The sequence below is a fragment of the Zingiber officinale genome, chromosome 2A (assembly GCF_018446385.1).
Source record: "Zingiber officinale cultivar Zhangliang chromosome 2A, Zo_v1.1, whole genome shotgun sequence".
Classification (NCBI taxonomy): Eukaryota; Viridiplantae; Streptophyta; class Magnoliopsida; order Zingiberales; family Zingiberaceae; genus Zingiber; species Zingiber officinale.
In genome coordinates, this window is record NC_055988.1 from 53071810 (window position 1) to 53085360 (window position 13551).

A 13551-nucleotide genomic window follows, 5' to 3' on the forward strand; every position below is an offset into this window, starting at 1 on the left:
TGGCAATAATTTCATAACTAACTACGTAGCAAGCAGTGCTCTCTTTGCTTCCAACATTTTTACTAGAAAACACAAATAACTAAACACCAACAATGAGCAATAAAATTTTTGGTTGAGTATAAATTTGATTCTGAAAATGGCATAACCATGCATAGATACTTTAGTGCCTCAGGTGTAAAACAGGATACTGAGACAGTACTTCCTACAATAAGAAATTGTGACCTAAAAAAGTTTGGAATGGTAAGGGAAACCTCTTCTCCAACTCCTCCTCAGCTTTCTTCTTCTTCATGGGTGCATGCTCTGCTTCCAAGGACTTGTCGACCACCATTTCTCTGCTATGCACTTTGAGAATTGTCCCTGAAAAGATTCTCCTTCTTATGACTGGATACTGATGCTGCAAAGGGATTCGAGGAAGGCAGAGACCGTGATGCTCGCTATATCTGCGATTCTCGTTCTTGACAATAACTTGATCCCAAACAACAACAACAACAAAGAAACGATTGATCAATCCCCAGACCTCCCCAATAAAAACACAAGCTCCTACAGAAGAGAGCGATCCTGAAGAGGAGAATCGAGCGCCAGCGAAGAAGGGGAATCGCCCGATCCAGTGAAAGAAGAATCGCAGGGAAAAAGAGAGAAACTCGCGTTGAGGGAGGGAGGAGGATCGCGTAGCTGGATGGGAGAGGAAGCTTGGGGAACCAGTGAAGATCGAAACCGAAGGGATCTCCGGCGCAGAACAGAGGCACAAACCTATAGAGCTAAATTCCAAAGCCCTGCTAGCTTGAATTTTTTAACATATTAAAATAAGAATTATAATATAAATATTTTAATTATAATTTAACATATAAATATATTACGATAAACGGTAAAAAAATCTCAGATGATAATTAAATTTTACTCTCAGTCCAAATATTTATTCTTACCCCAATTAAATATAATAAACATCAATTTATCTAATTATCTTCCTATTTTATAGATAAAAATATTTAAAAAGAATATAATTCTTTTTAAATTCAGGACATTAAAATTAAAATTTAATATATTTTTTTATTAAATTTAGTCTTTTTTTTATTGATGAATCGATTAGGAGTCCTATTAATCGATTGATTTAGATTGAATTGATTGATCAATTGATTAGTTAGGCGAAAAAAATCATACATTATATACTAATTTAAATATGTTAAATTTAAAAAGAATTATATCTCATTTTAAATTTTTTTTCTCCTTATAAAAAATGAAAGGTAATTATATAGATACGTATCAGGGAATTAGGGGAATGAGAATAAATCTTTTTTTACATGGGTACGGTAAAGGAAGAATAGTTTGGTATTAGTGAATTTTAAATCATTTTTCAATGAATTTATGATTAAGAGTAGTTAATAACTCTAGACAAATTTTCTAAATGGGACAACACACCTAACGATACTTACCGTTTCGTGAACGGTGACATTTAGGATGAGTCAGTTGGATGTTTAAAAAAATGAATATATGATTAAGTTGAATCAAAGAATAAAATAATTAATTATATAAAGTCTTTATATACGTTAATATGTGCAAAATTGAAAGACGCCTTCTTTCCTTAATCACTGAAATGCCATATACCTCATTTTACTTTTCCTACCAAACTTACGTTTCTAAATTCTATGCATCGAGCCAAACCAACATTATGTCAAAACTTTTATATGAATTATAAATTTAAAAATATTTTAATCAATCGAGCATCCAACTTTTAGTATTACTCAAATCACTTATCGCACTTTTGTGTTTACGTCCGAACCACCGCAAGCATTCAAGACACTTTTGAAATATTGAAATATAAGAAGGATTTTAATTTTTTTCACTCACTCACTCAATCGATTGTCAGTCATTTTTTTAATCATAATTTACGTTTGTGAAAACTAAAAACTCTAATCGACTTTCGACACAAGTTGTGACTTTGGTTCTCTCAATCTTCTTCCTTTGACTGTTATTTTCGACTTCAAAATGATTGTTTTACATCTGTTTCCTAGAGGTGAGTTTTTTAAGATTAAATCATTGTGGTGTAGGTCTGTCACTCCCCTTCTCCTCATTCTAAATATATTCTTTGTTTAAGAAGTCTTACCGACCATGATTCCTTTCATAAAATGAAAGGAATCATGGTCGGTAAGACTTTATGAAAGGAATCATGGTCGGTAAGACTTCTTAAACAAAGAATATATTTAGAATGAGGAGAAGGGGAGTGACAGACCTACACCACAATGATTTAATCTTAAAAAACTCACCTCTAGGAAACAGATGTAAAACAATGATTTTGAAGTCGAAAATAACAGTCAAAGGAAGAAGATTGAGAGAACCAAAGTCACAACTTGTGTCGAAAGTCGATTTATTCTTTGATTCAACTTAATCATATATTCATTTTTTTAAACATCCAACTGACTCATCCTAAATGTCACCGTTCACGAAACGGTAAGTATCGTTAGGTGTGTTGTCCCATTTAGAAAATTTGTCTAGAGTTATTAACTACTCTTAATCATAAATTCATTGAAAAATGATTTAAAATTCACTAATACCAAACTATTCTTCCTTTACCGTACCCATGTAAAAAAAGATTTATTCTCATTCCCCTAATTCCTTGATACGTATCTATATAATTACCTTTCATTTTTTATAAGGAGAAAAAAAATTTAAAATGAGATATAATTCTTTTTAAATTTAACATATTTAAATTAGTATATAATGTATGATTTTTTTCGCCTAACTAATCGATTGATCAATCAATTCAATCTAAATCAATCGATTAATAGGACTCCTAATCGATTCATCAATAAAAAAAAGACTAAATTTAATAAAAAATATATTAAATTTTAATTTTAATGTCCTGAATTTAAAAAGAATTATATTCTTTTTAAATATTTTTATCTATAAAATAGGAAGATAATTAGATAAATTGATGTTTATTATATTTAATTGGGGTAAGAATAAATATTTGGACTGAGAGTAAAATTTAATTATCATCTGAGATTTTTTTACCGTTTATCGTAATATATTTATATGTTAAATTATAATTAAAATATTTAGTAACATATTTATATATTATAATTCTTATTTTAATATGTTAAAAAATTCAAGCTAGCAGGGCTTTGGAATTTAGCTCTATAGGTTTGTGCCTCTGTTCTGCGCCGGAGATCCCTTCGGTTTCGATCTTCACTGGTTCCCCAAGCTTCCTCTCCCATCCAGCTGCGCGATCCTCCTCCCTCCCTCAACGCGAGTTTCTCTCTTTTTCCCTGCGATTCTTCTTTCACTGGATCGGGCGATTCCCCTTCTTCGCTGGCGCTCGATTCTCCTCTTCAGGATCGCTCTCTTCTGTAGGAGCTGGAGTTGGAGAAGAGGTTTCCCTTACCATTCCAAACTTTTTTAGGTCACAATTTCTTATTGTAGGAAATACTGTCTCAGTATCCTGTTTTACACTTGAGGCACTAAAGTATCTATGCATGGTTATGCCATTTTCAGAATCAAATTTATACTCAACTAAAAATTTTATTGCTCATTGTTGGTGTTTAGTTATTTGTGTTTTCTAGTAAAAATGTTGGAAGCAAAGAGAGCACTGCTTGCTACGTAGTTAGTTATGAAATTATTGCCATAGTACAATAATTTCAATTGATATATTTCTTTCTACGAGAAAGACGTCTAATGCCATGATGTCATTTTATGTGTTAGAATGATAACACAATAATTTTAATTCATACTTACTTTCTACAAGGTAGATGTCTGATGCATTAAAATGATACAAATGTTCTCCTAGTATAATAATTTCAATTGTTATGTTTCTTTCTAGAAGGTAGACATATGATGCCATGATATCATTTTATATGTTAAATTCTTTCTTAAGTTATCCGAGCAATAGCTTGCCCGGTCATAGTAGAAGTGATGAAACTACATTCCAAGGAACATTGTTTAAAATCTCATACCGTGTCAGACAAAATGATCAAAATGTATCATTATGATAAATTATTGAAACTCGATACTACTAGATGTTACTTAGTACGGACCAGATTTTATGTGTTGTGTCAATCATGTCGATAAGTATTGTTTCATGCCAATATTTAACACCTCTTAGCATGATACAATACAAATTAAGATGAATTAAGATTATGTTATTATTCTTTTTAGCTTGTCTCCCTACAATAATGGAAAATGGCAAAATTGTATCATTCCAAGTGGAAAACAAAATTTAAATTTAAGTATATAGTTGTGTTTTTCTTTTTTTGTCTCCTTACTCCTTTCATCTCCAATTCGTCACTTGCACTACATGATATTAGGCAAAAATTGAAGCTTCGGCGCATCTCAAGATTTTGAAGCTTGCCAAGGAATAACCCTTATTTCCATATCCTTATGTTTATTTTGTACAACTCAACAACATCAGAAAAGATTGCTGAGTCTTATTTGAAAGTTTACATAGTTGTGCGATATGCACCTTTTTTACTATATTAGAAGATGTACCATGGTATAGTGATGGAGCAAGAAAATATTCTAAGTGGGTACATAAAGGTGGACAAAAATTTGACATATCCGACTTGACCTGACAAATCGAATGAATCCAATCAAAAATATCAATTATTTCCTAGTTCTGGTTTACGTTATGAATTTCAATTATGTTGAATTTATTACTTCAGATGGATTTCGAGTTCTTAAAAAAAACTTCTGAGCCAGAACCAGTCTTCCATATATATTCCATTTATATGCCATTTCTTTTTGTAATGTCAAAAGGGTATATTTTGTATATATGTAGATATATTATAAGAAGCATATAATATTTATCATCTACCATAAATCAAAATCCTTTCATATGCTTACAATTTAGAACCATGTATTTCACTTATTGTTTGAAACCAAAAGAATTTTAAAATGCTTTAAAATCCCAGAAATCATGAAAACCCAAAACAATAGGAAACTTGAGCTGAAGCAACTAGAAAAAATATTCATTTTTCTTACGAAATTTAAAGCTTGAGCTTCAGGTTGGATTTTCTTTCGTATCCTTAACTCTTTTGATTAGGTATCTTGATACTCTTAACTCTTCAGTTTAGGTCTGTTTTTTTTCCTAAAAATCCAATCTAATTCCTAGATGCAATTATATATTAAAAATAATTAAACAAATTAAAATGTATTTTATTATTTAAAAATGATTGATCAAAACTTGTATCTATTTGATTTAGTCGATTGAGTTGGCCATGCTAATTGAATAATGATTATCTAGTTTAATCTAACCAATCCAATAGATCATCTAAAATGACTAGGTAAATTCAGTTCGATTGATTGAATAAATTTGACTATCTTGATTTTATAACAATAGTTTGATTGTAAAAAATATAATTAAGGTACGATTATTGAAATTTGACCTCTATTCATTTTTGATCATGCAAACTTATCATGTATAACCAACTGTTAAATTTGATAACAAATGCTTACTATACTATGCTAGTTGTTGTCCTTTTTTTGGTGTTAGTTTTTTGAGCAAATGGTGTCAACATGTTTGAAATAGATGAAACATAATGTTTTTGTTTCATCATCATATGGCATATTCAAGGGTTCTTTTGTGTCAATTGGCACCACTGTCTTGAACTTGGCTCCACCATGGCCAGTGTCCATTGTTTTCACACAGTATGCATGTGCTTAATCTTAGGATGCTATTTTTGCATTCTCCTTCCAAGTTTGCATGGCCAGACATGTGAAGCCAAAAATGGAAATAACATCTGCTCTTTTATTTGAATTTTCTAACATTTCTAATAAGGATTAAATTAATTTCGTATCTTAGATAGTCTCATTTAACAACCCAACATAAATTAATAGTAGAAAAATGTGCATGACTTCTAGAATTTAGTGGTGGAAGTTAAAGGATGGAAAATAAGATATATATAAGAAGAGGGTAGGAGTACAAGTATTAAATATATGGTGACTAATACAACATGTGATAAGCAGACATTAAAATTGAAAATGGTAGCCAAGACTACTTAGTGAGTCAAAGGATGCACACTACCAAGTAAATAGTTTTGATGGTGGAATGAGAAAATATAAGATAAAGGCAAAACGAATAGTCTATAAGGATTATACACTTGTAAAAATGAAGAAAACATGAAAAGTATATAGTAGCAGAAAAAGAGGCCGAAGAGGCCGAAAAAAGCTGTGAATGAAGTTAAGAATAACGATAACGGGATACAAAAGAAGGGGAAAGAGATATTTATAGAGTAGCTAAAGCGAGAGACGTTTTATGCAAAATAGATGGTTGAAATGGAGAGCGTCGGTGTTCTATGTGATCGTAAAGTACTTTTAAAATTTAAAGGGAAATTTTACAAAATGACGGATACACTTGCTAGGTTATGACTCGAGTACATAAGCTAAAGATAAAAGTTGTAGAGATGAGGATGTTAAGGTGGGTGTGTGGACATATGAGGATGGACAGGATAAGAAATGTCCTTAGACATGTACTTAGACAATCGGGGTTGCACCTATTGAGGAAAACTTGGGAGTTACGTTTAAGATAGTACATATATGTACTTAGACAACTATTAGACAATGTGAAACTATGACAAATATGTACATTAAACGAGGAAGATGAAGAGGAAGACCATAAAACATTTGGTTAGTAACAATAAAATAAGATAAAATTTATTTAAATATCGATGATGATATAGTAAAGGATAGAGTCCAATGCTGTAGAAGGATCTATATAGCTGGCCCCACCTAGTGGGATAAGACTTGGTTGTTGTTGTATCCTAGAGAGTCTCATTTGGATGTCACTGAGTTCTTGTGGTAACTGACTTCATATTTTCTACTTAATAGGAGAAAAAAAATTACTCCTGGATGTTTGATGAAAGCAATTATCAGATCAGGAGATGGCAAAGCAAAGCCTGCAGATGGAGATCAGGTACCACTAACCATTATACCTTTTTTTATTCTAGATTGATATTTGATTGCATCATGCATACTTAGATTTATGACTTTTATTTTCCAAGCTATACATTTGAAATACATATTATTCTGTTACATAAATGGTAAGTACTTATCTTTACTCAGTTCTCTTGTATTGATAGGAAAGTCTCAAGCAACTATTTGCAACAAATTTTCCTTATTATACAAAAAAATAATAATTATGTTGCAGGCAATATTCCACTGCACCACCAGAACTCTAGATGGCATCATTGTTGATTCAACTAGATCAGAACATGGAGGTGAATACTTAGTGTAGTAAATAAATATTTGTCTTGTTCTCTTCAGCAAAGGAAGTTAAATCTGCTTCATTATTTTCTGAACTTTTCATTTTTTGACCTTGTTTCCATTTTTTGGTTTCTCTACCTGAATGTTACATAAAATTATGAAATTCATACCCTTTGTTATGCTTGTTGTTTTTAGTTCTGTGGTTGGCATTTGATTGATGCCTTTTTAGCTGCATGAAAGATTGCTATTTTCTAACGTGGTTCCTTTATAGGATGGCATGACTCCTTGTTTTCCAGTCTAATATTGTTGATTCTGTTCAGAAAATGCCCAAAGTAGCCTTGACGTATTGTTTCCACTCTCAGATTAACTTATGAAAGTTGTTGTGGCTGATGTTCATTGTGATTTGTCTCTTATATAGTTTGGAAGTAGATGAGTTCAATTTGTTGCATCTAGCTGGATACTTCTGTTGTTTGTTTGCCATGCAAGTTATATCTATAATCACTAGGTTCATGATTTTTTTAAAGATACTTTGTCTTAGCTATCTGAAACTTAAATATATCAGTAAGTGTGGCCTTTACACTTGTACTACACAGTTACCTATGCGTCCGTCAAGTACCCATCACTATCAATTTAAGGTATAATGCCAGTTTGAAAAACATTTTAAATTCTGATGGTTGCTGATAAAATATTTTAGACTGTTGAACCCTAGTAACACGACCAAAACACTTTATCAAGTCAGCTGTTTCTGGTTCAGGATACAACATGGGATTTTAGAGTGACTTAGCTCAACATTTTCAGCTCTTACATCTCTTATCATGAGAAACATAGTTGAGTACTTGTGTGTTCACTTATTTTGTTTCTTTGACAGTTTGAGTTTGGAATATCTTGCTTCTCACAATAGATAATTGGTGAAAAAACAGCCATGCTTCTAGGGATGACAATTTTCTTCGAATCCGACAGAATATTTGATAGCTGAGCCGAATGGAGGAGGGTATAGGGACTACTGATATCCGACATCCGACTCGAATACTTGATTAAATAATATGTATATATTAAAGATTTTTTTTTTTTTCCCAAAACTCACTAACTATTTTTGTTGATGTTAGGAGTAGGCTATATAGATATTTAATCTATTTTATATATATATATATATATATGATGTTAATTCTAATATGCTTTTGTTGAATAATGATAGTTGGATGGAAATAAGAAAAATTGTTAGTATAGAAGATAGTTGATCCCTTAATGAGTATGAGTATGAGGATAAATATCCGATCCCCGATGGGTATGGGGACGGAGAATATGGAATCCAATTTGAACCCGGCCCATTGCTATCACTACTTTCTAGTCATTCAAAAATATTTACACCTTTTTCCTATCAAGAGAAATTAGGTTTCTGAACTTGGATTGTTTGTTGGTCTTCCTCAGAAAGCTTGCAATAATTTTGCACTATGTTTAAGCAATCAAAAGGCTGTTTCCTTTTATCTATTACATATCTGGTTGCAGACCAAATCAAGCCTTGAAATTTTACTTTGAGCTAATATTTTGGTCCACGACTAGAGCAAGATGTGTCAATTTGATACCGATAGTGCTGAGATGTGGTGTTGGAGATACCCTCGAGGAGGAGGGAATCAATGAGTAGAGGAAGAAGAGAATCAAGATGCCAAACCTTAGCCTTTACTTCATTGTTTCCTTGCCTCGTGCTCTATCACCATTGTCGCTGAAGGCTTAGGTGCTCAAGATAAGCTTCATACCTCATTGCGGAAGCATGTGCCCCAAGGGGAGCCTCTGATTCTGTTGTCGTCATCATGAAAGCTTCTCAAGTATTATCGTCTTAGGATAATTCGCATGTTGGTTGACAGGTGGAATGAAATATTTTACCTCTGTTCACCGACACAAAATGAAATTCCAAACCTCGGTCCAAACACAACGTAGGTCATCTTCATCTTACCAATTAGTTATTCTAAAGGGAAAATGTACAATGACTCAAAGAGGTTGATCAAGTGAAAAGGTTCAAGAAAAAAGTTTCTCTTAGTTCTTTTTCACAACATATAACAACATATTAAAGTTGACTTCTGTTATGCTTTCTTGAGTGTATTGAATATTTGTTATTATGCACGTTTGTTAATAATCTTTATTGAACAACAATGTTCTAGTATCTAAGAAAAATTTTATGCTTCATTTTTGTTTGACATAATAGGCAAAGACAATCCTATAAGAAATGTTTTGGGGAAAAGCAAGATGATTCTGGGCTTTGTTGAAGGAATTCCTACTATGACAAAGGGTGAAGTAGCAATGGTAACTCCTCTTGGTTGGCTGTGGTTCATTGTTATTTCATGCTGAGGTCGTCTGCTCTTTTGTTTATTTATCGAAAGTCACTCAGCATTTGTTTTTAAAGATATGCTTTTGAACAATCTTTTCCATTTTTGAGAATATTCAATAATGAATTTTAACTTCCCTACTAAGAACTGACCTGGATGAGTAAACTTGGCTTCTCATTAGCTCCCTAAAATGAATAGAGAGCTCTATAAGTCGTGTTTAAGTCTTTTCTTATAGTTTCCTTGGGTTTTTTTGCAAACATGATACTCACTTGTTTCTTCCTCTTATGTGCTATGAAATCTCTGCATCTTGTGCTAGTAATTTCAGTCTACTATTTATTGTACAGAAGATAACCATGTGGCTTTCTTCAAACATTTCAAAAAACTATCACCAGCTCATGTTTTACTAAAGTTAAGCATGTGGTTTTGTCATTGCTTCTGTTTAGTTGGATGTAAGCATGTAAGCATGTCGGTGTTTTTTTATCACAAGTATTCTCTCATAAGATCCTGGTACATCTTACTAGTTGTTTCTTTTTTGTTTGGCTGTGTTCCATTCCATGCAATTCCTTCTTGTTAGCGGAAGCTCTAATCTATTTTCACCATTTCGTTTGGCTCTGATAAGAATGCAATGCCCCTTATTTTTCTAAACTTTGATATCTATTTTATTTGTTTGCAGTTCAAAATGAAACCTGAGATACACTATGCTGAGGAGGATTGTCCACTTACGGTCTCGGAGACCTTCCCCAAGAATGACGAACTTCACTTTGAAATTGAGATGATTGATTTCCATAAAGTCAAAGTATGAAAAATGAATCAAGTGCCATCCATATTAGTCTCTTTTCTCTAGGATGTCATTATGAAAATTTCTTGCAATTCAAACATCTCTTTTGTTCATCTTGTGTTCATTATATATATTTTAGGGAAAAAATTTTCTGAAGAATTAATTTCTATATTCTTAGTACAAATCCATGGTCACGTAATCAACAATTTTCTCTGGAGTTAATTTAGATTTATATGGATTATCTTGCATGCACTGCTTTGTGTTATCTAATGTGAGCTCCTCTCCAGGTCGTCAGTGAAGATTTAGGAGTTGTGAAGAAGGTATGTAAAATGATGCAAAGTACCATTTTGAATAAATGAAATTTCAGTTCTATAGTATTCATTTAGATGGTATTTTCCACTTCATTTCCCTTTGAGAAATAATTATTCTGTTTATAAACTTCTCAAATGAAATCTTTGGTGTACCATCTCATTCAAGGATTGGAATCTTATGCTATTTGGGTTGGCACAATCAAACTTGCCATTCCACCCACAAACAGAAGCCAACGTTGTGTTAGTACAGCATTCTTTAAGTGTACCAGCATTGCCCACTTTTATTGGATGACATTGAATGAGATTCTCCATGTCTTGTAGGTATAGGTCAACAAATATTCTCCATGTTTTTCAAGTATGGTTAAGATAGAGAATCTCAATGTTAAAGGTCATGGTGCAAGTTTTTAGTGGTGAGACTAGCTCCTTGTGGTTTAGGTTATGATAGAGAAAAGATGGTTTTTAGGGAGAACTAAGAAGGGTGAGGAAGCATGATTTGGTGCAAGCTCATTGCAAAGCATAATAAGCGGTTAGGAAGTAGGGACTTCGAGTTGCCATGCGAATATAGAGAATTGGTTTCGTGAAGAAACGGGATCGAGTTTATGCCACTTAGTAGAGAGGAGGAGGATAGGAAACAATAAGATTTTAAATAAAATATTAATTTTATATATTTTTTAAAAATTAATGAAATTTAGGAGAATTATATAAGATTTTATTTAATATTTTAAAAATGGGGGGAAAATTAAAATAGTTTTTTATCTTTTATTTTAAATTAATTGTATTGGTGGGCAATGTGTGTGGTCAGAGTAAACGGTTTTTTCCTCTAGTAATAATCATCAACTTTACAATTGTAATTTTAAGGTATTTAATAGAGCTTTAATTGAATTACTAATTTAATGATCTATAACTTCAATATAATGTCAATACTTTTCTAGTTAATTTTATTAGTTACTATTTATGTTAATTATATATTATTAAAACATGGTGAAATCAAGGTTCAAAATTTAGAAGTGTGTCGAAGCTTCGATCTAATCAAGGTGTCGGGAATGGATTGGAATTGATGGAAAGATATTGTTTTGATTCATGGTGTCGGGAATGGATTGGAATTGAAGAAGTAAGGAGATGAAGCATAGGAAGGAGACATTTAGAGTCTTAGCAAATGGTGTCATTTAATATCTCAATTCAATTTGAATATCAATAGTCCCTCCTTAGACCAATATGTCAATGTGTATCCTACTGAGACTTCGTATCCTACCAACATAATTTGGGTTTATTGGTTGCACTTTGCCATTTATATTTCATCTAATGTGATTCTAAACCCTCTTTTTGAGCATGTACATGTTTGAAAACAATGTTCACAAGTCTAGGTCTACTTAGGTTTGAATAGCATTCGCATTCACATTCACATTTTGTAATGTCAATTTGTAGTAACTTTGTTAATTAAATAAATATCATCTAAAAATTAATATAAAATAAAATACTAATTTCTGTGAGGAGTTGGAGTCCTACTTATATCAAAAGGAATAATGTGACTGGGATGGTAATCCACTAAGGTTGATGTTGTGTGTATGAAGTGTACATTTAACAAACCATCAGTTTTTCTTAATTAGCCAAGTTAACATAACATGTTTGGGTAGCAATAGGAACTACAATGAAACTAGTTAAAAAGGTATGTGTATGGTGAATAATTATTCTTATGCACTTATGCGTAGTTTGAATCATAGGATTCATTATTCATACTATACGATACCTTACAATTACGTTTTTTAAAATGATACAATTCTTGAAATGAAGAAGCATGAAGATTTAGCTTATACAAACCTTATACCATTTTAAAAATAAGTAAGAAATTTCATTGAAATCTAACCATCTAAAAGGAAATCTCATTAAGAAATTAAATTAATTCTAACATAATCGAAATTAAACCAAATTCATTAAAAAAAAAAAGAAGAAAAGGAGTAATACAATTTATATTTAACTATAAAGCTTCAATAGATTGGAATCTCAAAGTCAATGATAATGGAAGATATGAAGCCGTATATTTTGTTATGAATTAGCATCATGTTACTCCATCTATACTATTATGCTATTAAATGAAATATTATATTATTTTTAATATTTTTAGATTTTAAAGCTATCTTGAATAAGATAGAATTATTTTTTTAACATATTATATCTTTTTTTTTTGTCTGAATCTTACAATTCACATTTGAAATTTCATTGATGGGGTGATAACGGGACCCACTAAGTGCGGGTCAAAGGACGGAGATAACAACCAACGTGAAGGTCAAAGTCAAGGAGGTCAACATCAGAGAACCAAGGGGCTCACCGAAGAGGGGCCTAGCGGAGCTCTCCTGCAGTGGTCGATCGGGTATGAACCGCTCGACTGACAAAGGTTTGGTCCAAGCAGAACGCTCGAGCAGCCGAGATCATCAGGCGCTCGTTACGGAGCAGAGGAGCGTTGGGACGACCGGAGCGTTAATCCTATTGGGCATAACCGAGCCACTGCACCAGTTACCGCAAGGAAGAGCAGCCAATACCGACCGAGCGGAGGTGTCCCCAGCCGAGCGGCTTCCTCGCTCGGTCGAGCAGCGGGATCCTTGATGTATCTCTCAATATCCTTTTGGGAGATAGTGTCGCTGACACGAGACATTGGCAACAGGCGGATCGTACGATGGAAACTTCTACTGTCTTGTTAGGGAAATGCATGCTTTGTTAAGGTAGGGTGTCAGAGGTACTTTCCTGACAGATCCTTTCATAGGATAAATTGGAGAACGTGTCCACGACCAATTGGAGAATATGCCCATGCCTTGAGAAGCGCGCACATCGCCCACCAAGGCACTATATAAAGGGGGTCTATACACCGACAGAGATACGCGTTATTCGCTATTCACTCCTGTGTCTACTATTGCTCCGTCTTTTTCCTCTTTCCGGTGACTGACTTGAGCGTTGG

At 32.8% G+C, this 13551-nt stretch overlaps 1 protein-coding gene across 1 annotated transcript; it reads left to right on the forward strand.

Moving 5' to 3' along the window:
- Positions 1 to 3352: 3352 nt before the first annotated feature.
- Positions 3353 to 10649, forward strand: LOC122043661 (peptidyl-prolyl cis-trans isomerase PASTICCINO1-like). The gene is made up of 6 exons (XM_042604265.1): positions 3353 to 3368; positions 6817 to 6901; positions 7136 to 7205; positions 9392 to 9489; positions 10186 to 10308; positions 10578 to 10649. Exons 2-6 carry the CDS (start codon positions 6845 to 6847, stop codon positions 10647 to 10649), a joined length of 420 nt encoding a protein of 139 aa, XP_042460199.1. The 5' UTR covers positions 3353 to 3368; positions 6817 to 6844.
- The last annotated feature ends 2902 nt before the right edge of the window (positions 10650 to 13551 follow it).